The 24,410-nt window shown below is 40.7% G+C and overlaps 1 protein-coding gene and 1 long non-coding RNA gene across 4 annotated transcripts in view; one reads left to right on the forward strand and one right to left on the reverse strand.

Moving 5' to 3' along the window:
- On the reverse strand, positions 1 to 14,240 carry LOC124149981. Its single transcript, XR_006863187.2, has 3 exons — positions 14,142 to 14,240; positions 953 to 1,001; positions 1 to 620 (listed from the first exon to the last, which is right to left on the reverse strand). It is a non-coding gene; the product is annotated as an uncharacterized LOC124149981 (long non-coding RNA).
- Positions 11,798 to 24,410, forward strand: part of LOC124149977 (uncharacterized MFS-type transporter YhjX-like) — a 20,450-nt gene continuing 7,837 nt past the window's right edge. For 2 of the 3 annotated variants that reach the window (XM_046521847.2, XM_046521848.2), the window contains exons 1-5: positions 11,798 to 11,939; positions 16,059 to 16,248; positions 20,459 to 20,585; positions 22,522 to 22,661; positions 23,111 to 23,231. In XM_046521847.2, the coding sequence (XP_046377803.2) occupies positions 11,855 to 11,939; positions 16,059 to 16,248; positions 20,459 to 20,585; positions 22,522 to 22,661; positions 23,111 to 23,231 (663 nt within the window). In that variant the 5' untranslated portion in view covers positions 11,798 to 11,854. The remainder of the gene's footprint in view (positions 11,940 to 16,058; positions 16,249 to 20,458; positions 20,586 to 22,521; positions 22,662 to 23,110; positions 23,232 to 24,410) is intronic. The other variant, XM_048391128.1, reaches the window with a different exon arrangement.

The raw sequence follows: 24,410 nt of genomic DNA on the forward strand, positions 1-24,410 counted from the left end.
CTTTCTCCAAAAAATACAGCAATAATAAACATTGAGTGAAAGTATGATATTTTCTTAAAATACGTTTCCCTTTAATTCCATGTAAAACATGTTCGTCATGCAAAGGGCTTACGGTAATAATGTTAATGTTTACAAGAAGACGAATTTCAAGACCTACACTTAGACTTCTACAGTTAGAGGTATTTTTACTGGAGACAAAAATAAAGTCACTTGCAAGATACAACAAAGGCTTTACAGGCATAGTCACTGTATCCAAATTATATAGCAATTACGTCACCAACACTGCCTATGTGCATAAACTAACAACTGCTATGTGCATTTAGTTATGTTGCATAGCTCCGAGCGCTTGGTTAGATCTGTTGTGTAGCACCACGGTGTGTCCACCAGGTCAGGAAGTACAATTCGGCAGTGGTTCGCTACTTTATCCATAGTTTCACCACTCCCGAAATGGCCAGGGGAGACGCCACGAGTGTAATGTTTGAGGGGAGTGTGTGCAGCCCACATCTGACATTCTCTGCCTGAAAGGGTGACATTTGACGTGCCATTGTAGAAGGCTCTTGTCTTGACAACAGTCCCGTTTAGAAGCAGCTGTTCTGTGCCCGGTATGTAACAATCTTGCCCTGAGTAAAAGCATAAGGTGTTGATATATAATACACACAGTCAAGCGTTCAAGTGTACAAGAGGCATTTAATTTAAAGGTATTCAAGCAAGGCTACACATATCATATTGAGTTGCATATAAAATTGATTGCGCATTCGAATCAACGATTTTTCCTAATTCTGTTTCGATTTGTATCAGCGCTATGCTTTTGCTTCACAAAAGTGGCACACGTACAGGCACCTATGACTGTCCTCCAACATCAAACCTATAAGTGGGGATATAACTGAAATACTGTTTAAAGCTTTACCAAACCACATTACGATAACACTTCGAAACACACTTCGAAACATACCTGGCGTCAGTGATGCTCGGGTTACCATCACTCGGTCTTTAGTATAGTTCTGCAAGGAAGGAAAGAACATATGCATTTTGAAATACGCAAACTGAGTGAGTGTGTGACTGGTTGAGTGAGTGAGTGATCGAGTGGGTTGGTCGGTCGATGGATGAGTGAGTGAGTGAGTGAGTGTCAAGGTGAGTGAGTGAGTGAGCACGGTTACACCATCCCTTCAGTTGCTGGTGATTTGTATGCAAGATAGCAATCAATGTAAAGTGACACATCCAATGAAATGAGTATTCACATGACCAAAAAGACACTTGACTGTTTTAACACTTGTCGTGGAAAAATCAATAGTCAAGCAGGACAAGGGGTACTAAACGGAGGATCCTCACCTTTCATATATGCATGTGTGTATCTGCTGTGGCCAAAACGGACATTGCCGCACAATGACGGCGTTGCTAAAGGGATGGTTCATCCGCTTCCACACAAAGAATATGTATTGGAGTCGTTCTAAAGGGCATAATTTGATGACGAAAAATTTATTGGCTGGAGTTTATTTGCAATGTCAGATTTATCATTTATTAATGTGTTGTCTTCTTTAAGATGATGAAGATTTTGAACCTTTGCCTTTAATTATCCCGCGCCACGTGATAGGGGGATATAGGAATGGGTGCCGTCCGTCCTTCCATCCATCCTTCCGTCCATCCTTCCTTCCGTCCGTCCGTCCGTCACATTTCGTTTCCGGAGCAGAACACAAAAATCATGATAGATATCTACCTTGGCACATAGGTAGGTCTAGTGGTGAACTGGTGCCTTTTGATAGTTTGATAAAATATTTTTCGAGTTTCCATGGCAACGACTTTGACTTTGACTGAAAATGGTGAAAGTCCTCGTTTCCGGAGCAGATCTTGAAAACCGTACAATATTTATTCACCAAACTTGGCACATAAATAGGTCTAGTGGTAAACTGGTGCCTTTTGATACTTTTGGATTTAAAAAAAAAAAAAATCGAGTTTCCCAGGCAACGACTTTGACTCGTTTCCGGAGCAGATCTTGAAAACCGAACAATATTTCTTCACCAAACTTGGCACATAAATAGGTCTAGTGGTAAACTGGTGCCTTTTGATACTTTTTGATTTAAAAAAATATAAAAATCGAGTTTCCCAGGCAACGACTTTGACTCGTTTCCGGAGCAGATCTTGAAAACCGAACAATATTTCTTCACCAAACTTGGCACGACTGGTGCCTTTTGATAGTTTGGGATTTTTGAAAAAAAAGCAGATCTTAAAAACCGTACAATATTCTGTCATAGCTGAATGAAAACAGTATCCAGGAACTTTAGCATGGGGCCTCACAATCCACAAGTCTCAAGGTAGCACCTGTGAGCAGATGATTGGGAACGTGACAATTACACAAGGTAGTAAATTAAAATCCCAGCCTGCTCAAGTGTATACGATGCTCAGTAGGGTCAAATCAAGGAAAGGCCTAAAACTTGTAGGTTTTGCTGAACACAAAATTGTAGAAAACAAAAAAGCATTGGATGAGATGACTAGATTGCGGAATGAAAGACTGTTCACCTGGACACACCCTGTAGAGAACATTCATGGCGATGGACTCAAGGTGGCTCACTTCAATGTTCGATCCATCAGTGATCATTGAAGAAGGATAAAGTTTGTTGGTGTGCTAGATGTTTTGTGTTTCACAGAAACACACATCAATGTTTATAATGAAAGAGACCTGCCAGGATATCAAGTCTATCCAGGAGACACTACACATGGTATGGCTGTGTATGTTTCAACAAGTTTTAAGAACAGTGTCCAGCTATGTGATGTAATGTCATCTCGCAGTATTGAATACATTTCATTTCTTGTTTGCAAGATCTGCAATGCTTGGGTGTATGTTCTTCCAAAGGTGTCATGGACACGGTTGTCGCATTCACTTACTAACTTCATGCAGAAACTTCAGGATCTCTCCAAGCAGCATGAATGTGAACATGTCCTTGATTCTGGGGATTTCAACTGTGATCTGAGTGAAAAACTGAAACTTGAAGATTTCTTTAATGTGCGGAAAATGACTCAACTCATTCATTCTCCAACTCACTGTCTTGGAGCTACACTGGACTTGTTGTTTACTGATCAAGCCAGTGTTGCAGCATTCCACACTCCAGTCTACAACTTAGATCATCAGTTGATTGGTGCTGTACTTCTCAGTACACCTCATGGTGACCCCTGCTCTCATCATTAAGTAAAGTAAGAACCCCCTTACTTCTCTGATTATTGTTTAAGTAATAACACAACTCATTACAAATACAACAGTGTAACTGAATCTTAAACCTAACCTACTTGGTTTTTTAACCATGTGTATTGTAAAGACATAGTTCCTTCGAGATTCCTGACGTGATTCTGTTTTTACCACGTCGTGCTTTGGCATTAGTAACTTTAACAGTACTATGAACTCTTCTTGACATTCTTGCTTGTTTGCATTCATTTTACTAAACCATGGTTTATGAATATGAGTATTTGCAGGGGACTTTGGATTTGTTTTATCTGCAATATGATTGAATTGACTCGAACACATCTTGATGGGATCTGGTAAACTTTTGAAATGGTTAGGTTTAATCGTTAATCACGTCACATTTGATACAATGACCAATTGGTTAACACATGCCTCCGTGATGAAAGTGGGTCACCATCCGGTACTACAGTTTTTAGGACAATAAGGAAATGACTTCCATAAAAGTCATCGTGTATAGACCATTCAAACTCATCGTTAACATTTAAACCCGCGAGAAGGATCAATGGCAAATTAAATTCTAGTGGCAGGATGTATTTTGGTGTTTAAATCATCATTAAAAACGGATAAATTATTATCAGTAATAAAAGCTTCTATGTCTTTCCCCTTATTGTTGGTACTTGCATGTCCACATGGAGAGTTCTGCCCGTTTAAATCGCCAATGAAGATGTATGGCTAAGGGAGCAGGGCCCCGTTCCACAAAGCGATCTTAGCGCTTCAGTCGGCCGTAACTCACATTCTTTAACACTCACTTGGGATATACAAAGTGCACAAAGTAAATGCAATGTGCAATGTCAGTCAGATAGCAACAGCTTGAAGATTATTATTTTGATGAACAACAGTGTGACTGAAGCCGAGCCTATTAAAATGGTAAGATTCCAGTTGTTTTTTCACCCAGAGCGGAAAATGAATAACAGCCGTACTGCCTTAGGTCACATGTGTCTGCATGTTTGAGATATGTCTCCTGGAGACAGATTATGGACGGCTTATAATCTTGTATGAGTAAGTGTAACTCATTAAAATTGGAGACCTCTGCATTTCTACTTTTTCCCTGAGTCCGTTTTCCAAAAGAGACAATGAATACGAAGCTAGAGAATGGTCACCCTTATCTTCCATGATCATTCGGGATCGGAATACAATAACCTGGTCACTATTTCATTGACAGATGAGTCGAGTTCAGAAAATGAGTCTGAGAGCTGCCGTCTCCTTTTATTTTAAAACTTCCAATGGTTTCCTGCCCACGACGAGCCAGCAGTGGCGATGCAATATGTAAGTGGTATTCCAGTAAACTAACACCATAGGGATTTAGGAATGTTATATTTCAGCAGAACAATAATATCCACCAATCTGGTGATGAGCCACCAACTTCTGGACATGTGACTCAAGGCAAATTAGAAACTGAAACTGTACATTTGGAATTTAAGTAAAACATCATTTGGCCAAGACTCAAACAAATTATTTCAATATTTTGATAAAAGTGTGTAAGTCATTATTGATGCACATAGCACGACAAGAATGGGCCTATCCTACCACCCATCCAGGCAAAGTAAGGGTCGAAGTGGTTTGTTTGACTACGGAACACTTTTGCCGGGCTAATGGGCTAAAACAAGGACTTGTCGGCATTGAGTCAGTATTATGTGTCTGAGTGGGGATTTCATGTTAAACTGCCGCATTGTATATCAGTGGGCTAGCACTACATAATCAGCATTAGTCCTGACTGCACACATACACACGCACACACACACACATCTCTATATCAATGCAATAATCTTGAACGTAATGTTTCGCCCCATTTCAGCTAACCCAAAATCCTGTGATCATGGTTGTTCACACAGATTTTGATGTCCATCCTTGTTCTCACCTGCCTCGTTTTGGGCTTTCCTGCCACATCAAACTTTCCCACATCAACTTTACCACATCAAACTATGGCCTACATACGATTCTGACTATATGAACCTAACCAACTTGACTGACAAGACATTTCCAGCAGAAAGATTGCTTGGGCAAATAGTGTTGTACCAGAGGGAGTATGCCAGAACCAGGATAACGTCGACAGATTATTCTATGTTCGCAGAAAACATATGGAATAAATCTATAAATAATGTTTCGAAATACGGGAATACTGGCTTTTGAATATTGTCAGGGGAAGGAATATATCGACAGAAGTACTTCATCACCTGAACAACTTGAGTATTATCTGGTAGTATCTGAAAACGTACCTGCACATTGTTCCAGTCGTTAATGACTGACGTTAGAGCATCATTATCGTCAACGTTGTTTGGTGAGGAAAACTCAAACTGTGCGTTCACACTGCAATCCCGTTTGTTCTTCCTGTTAGTGAAAGCGTCATATGTGGCCATCATTTGACATTCTTGCACACAGCCCAAGATGCCCCAAACAGGAGTACTCTCTCTAAGCAGACCCACCACCGTGTAATTGTTGTTCAGTTGCGGAAATCCGTTCACATCTGTGCAAACGTTTTGTCTTGACAGATATAAAGAAGAGAACCAAATGGCCACAATATATAACATACTGTTTGTTTACACAGCGTTAATCTCAGTTTAGAAAGATTTGAATAAAAAAATCGATATTGTTGAGTTGTTCTCCCAAAGACTTTAAATTAAACATGCCATTCGCGCTACCAGTACACTACTTAAACCAGCCAAGTACAGAAGGTAACACTCTAAATATATGTATATAATAGTATATCTCCTTCTAGTCATGCCAACAATGGCCAGGAGTCCTCATTTGTGATATCACCGGACTAACATCGCCCTGCCAAGGCTTATTGAAAGAGTCGTGTAATTGATCGGTTTTTCCCTGTGCAGATGTGCATTATTGTCAGGCAAATCAATTAAAATAATTAGGTATAGTCACATCCCGAACGTCCCTACGTTCCCTGTGCGGATTCCGGTTTAGTATTTGTCCTCAGCAAACTATACTAATGTACAAGACGACATAATGGATCGAGTGGCTTGGTAGATCATACCATTACGTCTTGCATCGTTGTTCAACGTTCAATTGATAGATAGATTTGGATGAAGAATGTTACTTGCACTTGCACTTGCACTTGCACTTGCACCTACACCTCATTAATTTTCAGAACGTTAAGAAGATTGAGAAACCTGGGGCAATTGTTCTTCAAGCATTCTTAAGATAAGAAATATACAATTCCACAGTATTTACTTTTTGGGGTAGACATGTACATGCACCGTTAGGGATATAGTTTTAAAACAGATGATGAAAAACAGTGTTCTATATGGATTATTTTCTGTCAGTTCTAGCACACCTTATGATGACTTTTTATTAAATGGCATACGTTCCATTTAGTGGAGATTCCAAAAGTTATAGAAACATTTAGAACGTCTACCGTGCGGATTCCGGTTCAGTATTTGACTTTAGCAACTTACATTAATGTACAAGACGGCGTAATGAATAAGATTTTTTTACCTTAAATTAATTTTGTCAGATCATCCATATTCATAAGTCATCTAAAGCTTAATATAAAACGTCAAGGTCTGGGATTATTCGGTCTGGATCAGCTGCCCAAACAGAACCTGTTGTGCTCTAAAGGCAAAACAGCTTTGAAAATTATATGAATGGATCACTGAATATCAGGGATGACGCCTTGCTAGTTGATGAAATAGACTTTGCCTTCTTTAGCAGCCATTCAATGTTCCCACTGTTTTGACTGTTGTTTAATCTCTTGTGGATAGTGGTGAACCCATCACTACTCCATGTGTACACATCGTTCAACAGCATCGGCCGAAACTACTAGAAATAAATGCTCGCAAAAGATGATGATGATGATGGAACGTTTCTAATCAGGAGTCACAAGCCTTTCAACCTGAAACCTTTGTTGGGGCCAGTTCACTCCCCAGAATGTAAGATGCCAGCGGTATTGGCCATGTGACGTATGGCGAGTCGTGGATCATCCATTATCATGTCACGTATTTTATCAGCATTTCCTTTCGTTGTGGCAGCTAAAGGTCATCTTCGAGGTTCTCTCTTCGCATTCTGAAATTCAGCTGCCATTATAATATATCAGACAATTCCCGCATGGATGGCTGTTGGCGTTAGCCCTTTCAGTTTGAGATATTGATGACCGCATGGTAGCCAATTTTCGCCATTTACATCAATTTAGAAGACCTGTTCTCTTTGATGCTGCAGAAATATGCTGACTGGTGTGTATTTGGTTCAAATGCAGCATGTGAGAATTGAAAGTATTGTACATGATACATGCAAAATGTTGAGTGTGTAGCATACATCCTTTGTAGTCAGGCTCAGAAGTTTTCAGTCTCCCTCATACGACCTCTACATGGAGCTTTCACACCTCAATACCGCCTGCCACTGAATGTTTCGATGAACATTGTGTCAGTAGTGGTGCAAGACACGGTTACCCTTTTCACGAAAATTTGTTTTCGTGATGTACATGTATGAATCTCTCTCTCTGTGACATGTGCGTCACGAAACAAATTCCATATTCATAAGACATATCCAGTGTTTGATTCTGACTTCATCACAATCATGCATTTATGGATCACCATCTAACAGCGATGATACCAGGAATTCTACATTAACTGTATATCCTCTGTTTCTTTGATGGGATACACGTAAAGGTAAATTAAAATTTGTTACCTCTCTAGAATCCAGGAATCCAGGGGAGACTTTATACTGAGGGGGGCGCGAAATATACCCGTCCGGGGGAGATTTTATTTGAGAACAGATTCTCCGGGGGAGAAACCGCTATAAAATCTCCGGGGGGAGAACTTGTACGGGGGAGAGTTTATACCGGCCCTATTGAATTTTGATTTTGATGATTTTTTACACCAAAATGTTACTTCAAAGATCATATCTTGTAAGGTTCTTCACAGAAACTATTGAAAGTTTACATCAAGTTAGTGTACCATATGTACCTCATTTTTGTACTTGGTTGCATACTTAAAGTAACACCGCTTGGTGGTAATATTTGATTTTAGGCTATAAACCGACATTTCGAGAATAAATACTGAATCAAACGCCCAGACAATATACGAATACCCCCGTTCACTGACTTTGCATAGACTCGTCAACAATAGCCAGTCGTGTCGTAATGTCTTCTGCATTATGTATACTACCAGGGTTAGAATTGGTCTACAGAAACCCATACTTGTTTTAAGAGGCGACTATGCTTGTCTTAAGAGGCGATTATCGGAATCGGGCAGTCAGGCTCCCTGACTTTGTACTTCATTTCCAAATTACCAAATGCTACCGTACCTTACTTTTGACAGCATTATTAAAAGCTAACCATTTGAGGATTCGAACATGGTCAAGGTTGGAAATGGGTTTAGAACACTCGGGTTCACTCTGGCACACGCAAATTTCGTAGCGGTAATGTTCTGCAAACGGCGACTCCCTTTAGACGGAGTAAACCATTGGAGGATTCGAACACGGTCGAAGCAAACATGGGTTAAGATCTCACTGGGACATGTGGTGATGTCTTGCAAGCGATCCCTTGCGTTTGACGGCGTTGGTACAAGAAAACCATATGCTGTTTCGAACATGGACGGTGTCTGAAATGGGTTTAGAACGTCACTTGACGTTCTGGGACATGTCAGTTTCGTAGCGTCGAAGTCTCGCAAGCGTTTCCTTACTTTTGACGACGTTGGTAAAAACAACCATTTTAGGAATTGAATATGGACGAGGTCGGAAACAGGTTTCGCACTTTAAACCCGAGCTCCGGCGAACTTAGAACGCTAATCCGTTTGACTGTATGACTGTTGCTCAATTGACAAAGAAGTTACAGCCTGTTAAAGAGTCACCAAGCAGAAAGGCTGAAGAGCCCTTGTGTTATCGTTTGATTTAATATTATTATTATTCCGCCGATTTTTGTACCAGAGCTAGCAAATAACTACTGACTCGATTTTGTTCAAAATTTGTCGGTGTATGAAGACTAGATTCTGCCAAAATCCCACGGCCTTTGGGTGCTTGACACTTTTTGTTCTTGGACTTTGGTCATTTGTCACGTGGTTGTGGCAGCCATATTGGATTCAAGGTTTTCACAGGCTTTTCAGGGTACATGCCCTATCTCCTGTGAACCCACTGCATGAAATGATTTCAAACTTTCTGAGAATTGTCTCCATACACAACACATCAAACTCTGTTAGCCCTTTTTTGGGATATCTTTTTTTAGTGACGGCCGTATGGGGGTTTGATTGTGATGATTTGTTGCACCGAAATTTTACTTTAGAGATCATATCTTGAAAGGTTCTCCACAGAAGTTGACATGAAGTAAGTCGGACACATGTACCTCATCTTTTGATCCTAGTTGCATGCTTAAAGTAACACCGCTTGGTGGTAATATTTGATTAATATTTGGGACACTCCTGAAACATGCCAATTTCGTAGCGGCGAGGCCGGTGACGTTGTTGGTACAACAATCCCTTTGAGGATTCAAACATGTTCAAGGTCGGAAATTGGTTTAGAAGAGTCTTGGACACCCTGGCACACGACAATTTCGTAACGGCGATACCCTGCAAATGGTGCCTACATTTGACAGATTTGGTACAAGGAAACCCTTTGACGATTCGAACATTGACGTTTGTACGCGGTGTTACTTGGAGCCCACCATTGCTGCTTGCAACTTGAATTATTATTATTATTATTAATATTAATATTATTATTATTATTATTATTATTATTATTTACAGATTAAAATAAACAAATGCAGCAAAGAGGGTTTGGGTGATCCTGGCACAGTCAGGCTGGTTAGGGTCATCATCAGCTAAGGGCCCTTGGCCCCTCTACACGCAGCCCAGAGAGCGAATGGGACTTCTCCCAGGAAGCGCTGCCTAGTCGAACCCACCCAGAACTTTTCGGAGAATGTGAAGACTCCCCGCCACTGCAGCCTTCTGCGTTACCCAGATTGTCAGAAGGGCTGTATTCCTTGTAGCAAACCCGGGTACTCTCCCAATGTCAGTCAACAGATTGGGAGGTACCAGACTTAAGGCACCGATAACAATGGGGAGTCGGACAACTTGGTACTTGGGATGCAAGCGTGACATTTCGAAAGCGAGGTCCGCATATTTGCCATGTTTTTCTCAATATTGTCAATCACATTAGTGTCAAAGGGGACAGAAAATTCAATGATATAAATGATTTCATTGGGTTTATCAAAAAGGACAAGATCAGGTTTGTTGGCCTGGATACATCTGAGGCTGTAAATGGGCATATTCCTAAGAATTTTGTATTTATCATTTTCCATGACGCCGTCTACATATTCAGGGTTATACCATGGGTGGACCTCTGTGTCAAAACCACAAGCTTGGCGAAGACAGTAATAAAATGATCGCGCTACACCATCATGTCGCTTAAGATACTGTGTTTGTTCCAAAGCTGGGCATCCACTGACAATGTGTTGGACAGTTTCATTGAATTCATTACATAGTAATGGAGATAAACATACTGTGTTTTCAATGTAGAGCTAGGTTATCTGTAGATTTAACACCGCTAAATTGAATTTGGAACCGAACGCGCAGCGTGAGGTGTCAAATGTTAAATTTAGCGGGGTTAAATCTACAGGGAACCTAGCTCTACATTGAAAACACAGTATGTTTATCTCAATTCTACCATGACTAAATAAAATGCGAACTCTTTGGTGTTAGCAAATATACTGAGTGAGATGGCATGGGTTGAGTTCAGTGTTTTGAGTGGGTTATCGATCTGAATTACGGAATCACCGAACAAAATATGGTGCTGTATATACTCAAGCAGTCTGTTAATACCGTAATACTTCACTCGAACATATGACAGGCATTGAAAGCATATACGCAAAGGCAACTTGGTAAGCTAAAATGAGGTGGGCATCCCTAAAGAAAACAAAGCAAGCTTTGCAAGGCTTTCGCGCTACATCGCACGTCACCATAATGACGTCATATCGCTCATTGTGACGCAAAAAATATAACGTCACAGTCGTATATAAAAAAGCGCCAAAATTCCAAGCTCTCTGTTGTGTCCAAAACGTAAATACATTCCTTTTGTTGATTCCTGTCGTGTTTTTCTGCACGAAATGTATTGCCACACATCCTTTGAATACTGTAGTAACCGCATCTGTGCATTTTGTAACCTGTAATTGTAGATATATTTATTTAAATATGTCTACCGACAAAGACTGAAAATAGTACTATTCTGTGAATATTTGCTTCCGCGGTGATGCGGCCGTCAAACCAGCTGTTTCAATCAGAGGGGGTGTATTGTGATTTAATAGCCTCTGATTGACCAATCAGAATCGAGTAAATTCCAAATTCATGGTAGAATCTACATTTCATATTGACATTTTGATACAAAATCACACATTGACGGTTTCGAGTGGGAAGTGACTGGTCCTGAGCAGCAAACAGAAAGCTTTCTGTTATTATTATTATTATTATTAGTAGTAGTAGTAGTAGTAGTAGTAGTAGTAGTAGTAGTAGTAGTAGTAGTAGTAGTATTGAACTACCCCTGAACTTTTATACCCTATCTGTGAACAATTGACTGGGCGACCTAAACTACTTAATGTGTGACAACTTTCGTACTCTTTCGTTATCTGAAGTCAGATGACCCAACACCTCCCTAGTCGCTTGTACAAGCGGAGAGTAATACGGTAAAATGGCGGCTCGTCCTTTGAAGGCCTATCTCGCTGTATTTGGTGGAATGTTTGTGCATCTTACTCTTGGAACATTCTATACGTTCGGTAAGTTGGTATCTTGAGGTAAGTATTTGTAAAGGTATTTAATTTTTAAAAGGTTTTCAACCTTCAACTTGGTTGACATTCATTAGATACCTAGCAGTGAAAACACCTCATTCTGTAACTCTTTGTTTGCGAGTTGTGCAATGTTCCTTCAAAGCGTAATTATGAACATATCATGTTTTTTTCTAGTGACATTTTTAAAACACATTAACTTCATATTGTTGATTTTGTTTTTCTCAGTACATGTACATGTTTATGAGATAGTTATTGTTGCGAGTGCGTGTTAATATGGTGGCTGAGAAGAACAATTGCTGTATCGTCCTGCGATATCGACAAAACATAGCGATCTTGCAATGCAGCTTCAAACGAAAAAGTGATGATACGCAACGACAAAACGATAGAACGACACAACATGGTTATAGCATGACAAGGCATCGTAATGACATGACACAACATGATGATAGCACAACAAAGCATCACTATGACATAACACAACATGACGATGACATGACACAACATGGTGACAACACGACAAGGCATCGCGATGACGTGGCACAACATGGTGATAGCACGACAAGGCATCGCGATGATGGACACAACATGGTGACAACACTACAAGGCATCGTGATGACGTGACACAACATGGTGATAGCACGACAAGGCATCGCAATGATGGACACAACATAGTGATAGCATGCCAAGGCATCGTGATGACGTGACACAACATGGTGATAGCACGATAAGGCATTGCGATGATGTGACACAACATCGTGACAACATGACAAGGCATCATGATGACATGACACAACATGGTGATAGCACGACAAGGCATCGTAATGATGGACACAGCATAGTGATAGCATGACAAGGCATCATGATGACATGACACAACATGGTGATAGCACGATAAGGCATTGCGATGATGTGACACAACATCGTGACAACATGACAAGGCATCATGATGACATGACACAACATGGTGATAGCACGACAAGGCATCGCAATGATGGACACAACATAGTGATAGCATGACAAGGCATCATGATGACATGACACAACATGGTGATAGCACGATAAGGCATTGCGATGATGTGACCCAACATCGTGACAACATGACAAGGCATCATGATGACATGACACAACATGGTGATAGCACGACAAGGCATCACAATGACATGCAACAGAATGATTGCAGCACAACAAAACATTGCCATGACATGATAAGACATAGTGACAGCACGACAAGGCATCATGATGACATGACACAATATGGTGACAACACGACAAGCCATTTTAATGTCAAGATGCCACATGATGACAGCACGACAAGCTATTGCAATTACAAGATGCCACATGGTGATAGCACGACAAGGCATCGCGATGAGGTGACACAACATGGAGATAGTCCAACAAAGCATCGCGATGACATGACACAACATAGTCATAGCATGACAAGGAATAGCGATGACATGATACAACATGGTGATAACATGACAAGGCATCGCGATAACATGACACAACATGGCGATAGTACAAGGCATCGCGATGATGTGACACAACATGGTGATAGCACAACAAGGCATCGCGATGATGTGACACAACATGTTGATAAACGACAAGGCATCGCGATGATGTGACACAACATGTTGATAAACGACAAGGCATCGGGATAATGTGACACAACATAATGATAGTACGACAAGGCATTGTGATGATGTGACACAACTTGGTGACAACATGACAAGGCATCACAATGACATGACACAACATAGTGATAGCACAACAAGGCATCGCGAGTACATAACGCAACATGTTGATAGCACCACGAATATGGCCTAAATAAAGATAGTGATAAACATGGTGATAGCACAACAAGGCATCGCGAGTACATGACGCAACATGGTCACAGCGCCCCCCATTTCGTAAAAGTAGGAATATTTATTTTTTTTAGGAGCATATTACTTAGAAATTTATGTAAAGCAGGAATATGGTGTGAGTGTGTAACTCATTGTCTGAACCAGTTCAGCGATGAACAAATGCATATCTCTAAACGTCGCCAGAAATACCATGGGCTCGATGACACATCATGAATAGTCCCATGAATACTGATTATCTGTGATCTTAGACGTTGTCTGTTTGTAAATGTTTAAGTGCAACGTCCTTCCGCGGTGAACTGGGGAACAACGGAACAATGCTGTCACCTACCCCAGATATGTCCTCCAGAACAAAGATATGTTACCGACCGACTCAGGTCAAGCCGACCGCGTGATACAAGCTTTTGCCTCATGCCTCTGCACCGTGTTAGTTTTGTACACACTGCGACGTGAGTAGTTTCAAGCACCACGAATATGGCCTAAATAAAGATAGTGATAAACATGGTGATAAACAACAAGGCATCTCGAGTACATGACGCAACATGGTGATAACACGACAAGACATCACAATGACATGACACAACATGGTGATAACACGACAAGACATCACAATGAAATGCCACAACATGGTTGCAGCACAACAAAGCATTGCAATGACATGATAAGACATAGTGACAGCACGACAAGGCATCATGATGACATGACACAATATGGTGACAACACGACAAGCCATTTTAATGTCAAGATGCCACATGGTCGCAGCACGACAAGCCATTGCAATGACAAGATGCCACATGATGATAGCACGATAAGGCATCGCAATGAGGTGACACAACATGGTCATAGTACGACAAGGCATCGCGATAACATGACACAACATGGTGATAGGACGACAAGGCATCGCGATGATGTGACACAACATGTTGATAGGACGACATGGCATCGCGATGACGTGACACAACATGGTAATAGAATGACAAGGCATTGCAATGATGTGACACAACATGGTGATAGCACGACAAGGCATCGCGATGATCGACACAACATGGGGACAACAAGACAAGGTATTGCGATGATGTGACACAACTTGGTGATAGCACTAAAAGGCATCGCGATGACATGACACAACATGGTCATAGCGCCCCCCCCAATTTTGTAGAAGTGGGAATATTTTTTTTTGTAGGAGCATATTACTTAGAAATTTATGTAAAGCGGGAATAGGATGTGAGTGTGTAACTCATTGTCTGATCCAGTTCAGCGATGAACAAATGCATATCTCTAAACGTCACCAGAAATACCATGGGCTCGATGACACATCATGAATAGACCCATGAAAACTGATTATCTGTGATCTTAGACGATGTCTGTTTGCAAACGTTTAAGTGCAACGTCCTTCCGCGGTGAACTGGGGAACAACGGAACAATGCTGTCACCTACCCCAGATAAGTCCTCCAGAACAAAGATATGTTACCGACCGACCCAGGTCAAGCCGACAAGGTTACAAGTGTCAAGTGATACAAGGTTTTGCCTCATGGCAGCGGTGGCAGCGTAATGATGTGGCATGTGTTATGAAATATCCCAAACCGATAGACTAGCCCTACTAACACACGGTGGTCCCATTATGAGCCAAGCTAACGTCATCTTTGAGTTCTGTTGGACTGTTTACAGCCTCTGTATCAGCACAATTCGCATGGAACTATCACGTAAGATTCCTCTGTTGGCGTCTAAATCGCCAGATTTGAAGCCGATAGAACACTATGGGACGAGAGGATCGGCGTGTACAACAGTGACATTCTGAACCACAAACAATAGTGTGCCCTGCAGGGCGTGTGGGCTTACATTTCCCGTTAAACAGTTAACTTTCGATCAGTACCCTCATTTCGTCCATCGCGTGACCATTTCGCATTGTCAATTTTTTCGCTTTATCGCCAAGTCGTGTTGAATTATTGTCATGTTATGTCGTGTTATCATAATCCTGCTTCATCTTATTGTCATCAAACTTCGTCCGGTCGTCATATTGCTTTTTCGTTGCATGTTATGGTTATTTTATTTGTGACTGTACAGCAATATTGCTATATCGTATAATGATATCGCAATATCGCAACGCACTTTGACTTTGTCGCGATATCGTGTGGCAATCTCATGGCAAATATTTGAGGATCCTCCCAGCTACCATAAGCTGAAAAAACATCCGGTACTACTTTGTCATCCGTTTGATTGTTTCGCTTCACGAGATCTCTCCATACAGGTAATTTGACACCATACGTGACGTCATACCTTCGGAACAGCACCTCCGACCATGACATGGACTACAGCGACAGTGTGTGGATATTCGCGACTGCAGCTGTAGGTCAAGGGTTATCCATGTTTCTCGGAGGTATCATCAGCAGAAGACTCGGTCTACGACTCACCGTCTTGCTGGGGGCGGGGCTCATGAGGTCAGTTGGCGTTTCTTATAACATGGATAGGCTCAAGAAGTTGATTGGTGGGACTCCAGCAGTGGTATGATGGGCGACTTATTAGGTTCTGTGGCAGGGTCGCATGAGGTTGGAAGGCAGGTGTCATAACTTGGTTGGGGTGGGGTTTCAAAAATTTGGTGGGCATTTCGCATAAGATCTGTGGACACACCAGTGATTGATATTGAGAGCGGTGGTCGGGCTCGGTGATTTACTTGACAGCGTGACACCATACCCCAACGAGGTGGATCCTTGCTCACAATAAATCCCCCTTCCACTTCGTGGCGGGGGATAATTAGCACTTAATTATTCTGCTGTTGTCTCTAAGCCAGCTCAATCTACGTCTGTCTTGTGTCAGACAGAGTTGACACCACCTTCAACATCTCAGGCAGAGAAGTCACACTCCTCCTGAATTAGCCCTTGAAAAGCCTGCAACTGAATCTGTCCATATGAACAAAAAGGAAAGGAAAAAAATCACAAAGAAACTAATCACCCAGGAATCCCGATCTTTCAGAGGTGCCAATCCACAACTCTGGATATGGAAGTATTTCCATCGTCAATGCATTCTGATAGGAGTTCTTCCTCCTCACGTTCCCGTGAGAGATCTCCTATTGAGCCACCATGATTTATTCACCTTCTATACTCCAATGGAATTGCAGAGGACTAAGGACTAATTTTAATGATGTTCAATTATTAATACGGAATTTTAAACCGTCTGATTTATGTCTTCAGGAAACATACCTTAAAAGTACAGACAAATGTGATATTAGGCAGTATAACTGTCATCATTCAAACCCCCTACCAACCACCACCCCACCCCACCCCACCCCACACACCCATGGGACAAAGCAACTTTCTGATAATAATTTATATATCTGTAATGATGATTCGAACACCTATTCAGCACTTGATCTGTCATCATTTTCAAAATATTGAAAATCCGATTCAAATGTTTTCAGATCAGCTCAATGAAATAGCCCATCAAACAATTCCTAAGTCTTCTGCAAATTCTCATATTCGCAAACAGTGGTTTACTAACGAATGCAAACGGAAAAGTACTTCCGCCCACATCCTACAGTTCATAATTTAGATCAAGTAAAAATTACAAATACAAAAGCAAGGCAGTCTTATAAACAAAACAAACGACAATCTTGGAGGAACTATGTCTCCAAATTAAATGCCCGTACTCCTATGTCCGGGGTGTGGAACATGATACAAAAAATAGAGGCAAAGGATCAAAGTTCTCTGTTCATTATCTTGAGGAAGGTGATGAGTTATCAACTCATAAATCAGACACTGCCAATAAAACTTGGTGCAACATTGGCAAAACATTCGTCATCATCCAATTATGTCCATGAATTCATTAAATATCAGAAACAACAGGAAAAGAAAAATGTTAATTTTAACTCTGATAATGGGGAAGACTATAATGAAGTGTTTTCCTTCCATGAGCTACAAAATGCCCTACGGCAAGCTCCTGATACAGCGGCTGGTGCTGAAACATCTGCCTAAATCATGTATCGAAACACTGTTAGATATATTTGACCAAATATGGACGTCAGGGAACTTTCCTCCTTCGTGGCATGATACCATTGTGGTCCCTATCACAACGCCTGGTCCGGATCAAACAGATCCCTCAAATTACCGTCCTATATCTGTAACCAGTTGTGTCTGTAAAACCATGGAGTGAATGGTAAATAATAGATTATTTTAGTTCCTAGAACCCAATAGTCTACTAACAAATATTCAATGTGGTTTCCGCAAAAATCAAAGTGCTATTGATCATTGAAACCCACGAGCACGGGTATGGTGCTGACAAACCTAGAAACATAATCTGGGCGAACCGGGTTTCGAACCCATAATCATAGGTTCCTGGCATGCCCGAGAGACGCAACTCTGCACAGCGAATAATTGCGCCTTAGACGACTGGGCCGCCCGTGCCCCCGACAGAGACTGAGAACTGATCCGATTGGATTATATGTAGGAACATACTCTGAATCACTGTCATATATGTATACTGGCTAAGAATACTAAGAAGACCATGGTCTAAGTGTTAGATGGATCAAGAAGAAAGTGCAAATGTGTTGGGGTGAACATTCCTTGATCAATTGGTTATAATTTAGCTGTGGATCGCTGTTCAGACATATTCAGGATAATGCAAAAGCGATAGATCCCAATATGAGCCCCGATGTTCTGTCAACTGAGATTAAAGTGTGTATGAAGCCCATTCAAAGGTGTCAAAGACATATTATCTCATGTCTGAGATTGGAGACTATGTCAGTGGTCCAGCCAATGAGGATCATTATGACCAAGAGACGGACTCTGAATACTATTCTGTATATTGTAACATGTTACTGTAAGGTTCAATCAGGATATTGCCCAATCCTATATAGTATCATATATATGGTGGAGGGAACTTACTAATTTCATTTTTTATGCCTTCATTTTCATTGACTGAGTGTCAGGTCAAATATATCTTGAGTAGCCTCCATGGCACTACAAGACAAACGTTCACAAATGGTTTCAAATTTAATCAAATATTGTATTATATAAAGTATTCATACATAAACATGATGTTTCTGTCAACATATGAAATGAGTTCAAATTCTAGCTGATCTGTAGTGTTATCATACATAAACGACACTGGAAACTGGAAACATAACAATCATTTAGTCGTACAAGCGCATGAGTTCATTAAAATTATTGGCACGAAGTGGTTATAACATTGGATGTACATTGTTGTAGATAGATATGTTTTAGATTTCATAGTAGCCATGAGACAGAGTATAAATCTCATCATCGAGAACATACCCTTTATTGTTGAAAGGACTGAGACAAAATTATTAACAGCTATGCTGAAGTTTTGAAGGTTCACTCACTGAAATCCTTTCATGTTAAATGATTCTACTTAGAATGCCTGAGTTGTTTTTTTTTATTTTAGAAACTCCCTTGGCAGTCTCTTACCCTCTAGGAAACGAAATTTATTTCGGGCCTCAGGCCAATAAATTCATCTTTCATCTTTCATTTTGCCAAGGTATTGGCTTTTGAAATACGGGAATGGAGGGATCATAGCTACTTGTGACACGAGTCTCCATGTCAGCATAGGAATCTGCTGTCACTACCTTAGTAGTTGTCCATAGTTTTCTTTTGTAAAGTGGCAGTGAAAATGTGATGGATGGAGAATCCTGCATACACTAGTTGATTCAGAAATAAAGTTGCATTCTTTAGGTGAACAGTCACTAGATCAGACATATTTTTGTAATGCTTCAGATATGGGTATTCAGCAGCATTTTCTGTATGGTGTAGTATAATTGAACAACACTACATTTGCATGTAATTCACCATGAAAAGGCTAAACACAAAGTTGTTTGCTGGTAGAAAAAGGGTCTGTTCGTTTCATTTCTTGCTTCCTTTCGTTTCCGGGTATTGAAGTAAATCTAGGGTTTCAGCTAAGCAGTATTTCTGAATCGATTTGATCTGTGACTCTGTGATGAATTTGTACCATTATCCAGTGAAGCATTAAAAAACTTAACCTCAAGTTGCCAGTAGAGAAGGATATATATATTTCTACATCTTACTGGCCAAACATCTATTTTCACTTTTTGACTGTCTGATTTATTTTTTTCATCATCAAGTAAATATCATACCCTCGAAGGTTGTGGAACATAACAGAAATGAAGAATCTATATCTATTCCCAGTTTTATCACACAGGCAATTAAATTTGCTGAAACATCAGGCCCTCTGTAGATAATAGCAGGTTTGTACTAAGTATGATCTGAAAATGATTTCACAACAGAATCCAGGTGGTTAATGCTTTTGATTGACAGGTGTGTGAAAAGACTCAGGGTTAGGGCCTACAGCTACTGATTTTCCTGATAATGTATTCAAAATCTGCCACTATGACAAAAGTAGGAACACTGAGTTGAGGTCGAAGTTTGAGTAAGGCATGACAACCGGCACTTCTCCAGGGATTTTCTAGAAATTAGATTTGACTTGAAGGACTCAGTATGTTTTCATCAGCATTGTATCACAAATGGCAAACTGTTAGTATGTGCAAAGACAATATCTCAAACTAACCGTTATCATACCGTACATACACTGTCACCGTCCATCCGAAGTATCCACCGAGATAACTTCATGTTCAGACACGTAAAACATTTAAAAAAATAAGTATGTTTTTTTTGCACACAGCTCTGGCGTAACCTTCACGTACTTCACAATACAGCATTCGTACATCGGAGTCATCTTGACGTATGGTCTCATGGTTGGTCTTGGGGCGGGCGTTGCCTACTCACTCCCCTTGTCATGCGCAATGAAGGTAACTTTGTACGGAGATCCCACCCTTTTGTATGTAGAGAAGAGTGTATGTATTTTGTTGCTTCAGCACTATGAAACCATTTCTTATGTAACGGAACCTCATAAAAGTTCCTATAATTCTTTACTGGAGCTTTAAACAACATCTTGGATTCGAGTTGCCCCCTGAGGTCGCAGGATCCGCTACTGATTGTTGGCCACATCTCTCGACATTAACCATAAGCGGGTGTTTTAACCCGATCGCACATTTATTAGACCCTCATAAGTAGCGTCTCCCAATTAAACAAAAGACAGATTTGTCGTTCTTTCCAGTAGCTACTTCCGGTGCTTCATTACCCTGCCACTGTACATGTTATATTTCTATAGATGACTAAACGAGTGCCTATAAGATGCCGTCTTTGTACAACGACAGTAAAACAATATACATGTATGAGTCTCTTCCAGCGTGTGTGCTGTTGCATCTTTTTGTCACATGTATCATGTATGTTGGCCTTTGACTTGTACTGAATCATCTGTATTGTTTTTTAAAAGGTAGTTAACGAGCGAAATCGAGGAGTGATAAAATAATAAAACCGGCATCTAACGGTGACGAGTGTAATGATGTATTTAGCACTCCTTTATATATCATATTGTATCAAATGTAAGCTGAAAAAAGACGTAGGGTGGCGTGTGAATACAACATTCGTACCTGATGATGCGATCATGGACGGCATCAACAGTAACATCACTAAGAAAGAAACATCTGCATTCAACGGAAAATTTTGCTTCATAATATCAAACTGCGTGTAGCTGAGGTGAGCCCCGAGAGACGATTTATTCATTGAGTCAATCCATCATAGCTATGTGATTCATACGTTCTTATGTATAATGAACTTCAATGTCGTAAGTACACGCGCCCATGAATCTTGTGGTGATACTTCATCTTAATGTTTGATTCTTTGTGATCTCTATGATGTCACAATGCTTGTGATACTGCACCATGAAAGTCCGTGCAATCTCTCTCTCTCTTGGGCACATTACTGCTCACGGACAAATTCAAATAAAATATGGCAACCACTGGAGTTTCACGAAAATGTGTATGTGATAGTTGTGTCTTGCAGGAGTAGATGTTTCGTCTGGGAGAAGAGTAGACGTTGTGTACAGTAGCATAGTGCTTCCGACACCCCCATTCGAATGATTTGCATATATCCAAAATAATCCCAACGCATGTGATGTTATTTCACAATGTTCAATACAGCTGTATGTTTTTTTAACAGTGTTTCTCCAACAGAGGAGTTGAAAAACTATTTTTATCTTATTATAGAACTATCTTAATTCGTTTGAATATCATTTTTGTTGTTTAATTTGTTTGTTTTAATATGACGATTTTCTATAACTAATCGAGTTGGACCAGACATCTGAATATGACGACGAAGTAATCAATGTCTACATGGGGAAGACAACGTTGGTGGAAGGTCGTGATTTGAACCACTGTCCTGTGTTCCCAGGTGTGGATTATTATTTCTATTACAGGTTGCTGAAGATGCCGGGATACATTATTTCTGATCAAACAGCAGAGGGGAATTATGTAAATCCGGCTAGGGTCCATGCAGGTAGCAAAAGTACAGTAAGCCCCTATGGACCCTAGCATGGTGATCTACCTTCAGCTGCTGGCGTTCTATAGCCTTTTTTATATTGTGCCGTAATTTATAGTGATATTTGTTTATAGCTGTTGACTAGTTTTACATATTAATCTGTGATATTCTGGTGGTTTTACTGTCCATCGATGACAGGTTTTAATTTAGCAAAAATATACGTATTAAAAAATGTTTAATTTCTCGTCACGATATGGCTGAAATATTGCCGATGTGACGTAAATCATTAACTCACTCACTCACTCACTATTTCTGATCATACTAACTTTCTCATACTCACCGTTCTTGATATTGTTCTTTGTAAAGTGGTTCCCGGAACGAAAAGGCATGGCAGGTGGCCTAGTGGTGGCGGGGTTCGGGGGAGGAGCGTTCATCTTTAACCTGGTCCAAACGGCTTTCATCAACCCAGGCAATCTGTCACCTGATTTGAAGGTCAATGGAGAAAAGTGAGTACAATATCAGTAGGATATACTTTAAACGTGTACTTACTCTTCCTATTCGACATTCTATGACATTGCTGCATGTGTTCTCGATAGCCTCGTTGTGTGATCTTCTTATTGCCTAATTACATGTCTACTTCCAATAGCCTTTTTGAAGGAGCCTCATATAACTTAGTTGCATAAGCATCATATTGCCTAGTTGCATATGTTTTTACAGGCCTTGTTTAATGTCCTTCCTCTACCCTAGTTGCAATGTGCTTCCTAACGGATCATGATGCATGTTTTATGTAAAGTTTCAGGTATCTGTCGGGGCTTTCGTTACTTCTGGTATTTGACCATCTAATAATATGAAACTTGCTTCAGTTGCTGTCAGTGATTTTTTCCAACATGTGATGGAGACAGGGTTCTCTTGTAAACGTTCCTCCAATCAGCGGTTTATGTATCCATGGTTGCAGATACTTCACGCAACCTGAGCTCCTGGACAGGGTGCCGTGGGTGTTCGTGCTGACCGGCGGGGTATACGTTGTCATGCAAATCGTGGGCGTGGCCGCCATGCGAGAGCCCCTGTCGCCGGAGGTATGTGTTGGCGGTAACACAACTTTGTTACAAGTTTGTTTCTTAACGCCGCACTCAGCAATATTCGAGCTATATATACTACCGTGGCTTTTAACATGGAAACTGGATCCTACAATCCATTCGTCGATATTGTGAGTAACGATCCACGCCTTTAGGGGTACGGGGGACATTGCACGTCTTCACAGTAACAGAAATGATTTAACATATTTACGAAATAAACATACTGTGTTTTCAATGTAGAGCTAGGTTACCTGTATATTTAACCACGCTAAATGTTTAGTTTAGTGCAGTTAAATCTACGGGTAACTTACCTCTACATTGAAAACACTGTATGTTTATCTCCATTCTACTATTACTAACTAAAACGCACACTCTTTGGTGCAAGCAAAAGCTGCATGGGTTGAGTCCAGTGTTTTGAGTGGGTGGTCAATGTGAATTACGGTTTCACCGACAACAACCTTAAAACATATATGGCGCTGTATATGCTCAGACAGTTTGTTTACACCATAATATACTCATCAAAAAAAAGAAACGCGGGAAGGATATTTTTGGCCACAAAAGCAAACTTAGCGGACCAAGAGGTACAAAATGAAAAGGTTTAATGTGATATAGTGTTGGTGACAAATTTTCCGGATCAAAATGATCACAACAAGGCCATTAGTCGGGAAACACGTACGATTCGTAAAAAACGCACCCAGTGCATTAACAAAAGGGTCATGGAGCTGCATGCAGTGCACGTGCACCAACACTATGAACGGTATTAAAGTGCAGGGTTTTTGAATGCTTGGAATCAGGACAACGCTCGACCACATACAGCACGAATCACAAGAGCCCGGCTCTCCGGATTTTGAACCCGATAGATCAAACGTCAAACACAACCCCAGACGATGCAGTAGTTGGCTTTTGCGTTGCAGGCCGAGTGGGCTACCAGTCCCCAGGATGTGCAACGTGATTCGCATATTCGTCTCTTCCATGGGCAGGAGATGTCAGGCCGCTATCGATTCCAACGGGGGACATACGCGTTATTGATGGTTGCTGACCTTCACTTTGGACATTTCCTATGTACCGATAACTGAGATGATTACAATCACCAAGTCATCTACAACATTTTGGCGTGAAATACCTTGTATGGTTCCTCGAATTTATGTATATATTATACCTCACACAAATCTCACTCGA

The sequence above is a fragment of the Haliotis rufescens genome, unplaced genomic scaffold (genome assembly GCF_023055435.1).
Source record: "Haliotis rufescens isolate VD_foot unplaced genomic scaffold, xgHalRufe1.0.p SCAF_9, whole genome shotgun sequence".
Taxonomy (NCBI): Eukaryota; Metazoa; Mollusca; class Gastropoda; order Lepetellida; family Haliotidae; genus Haliotis; species Haliotis rufescens.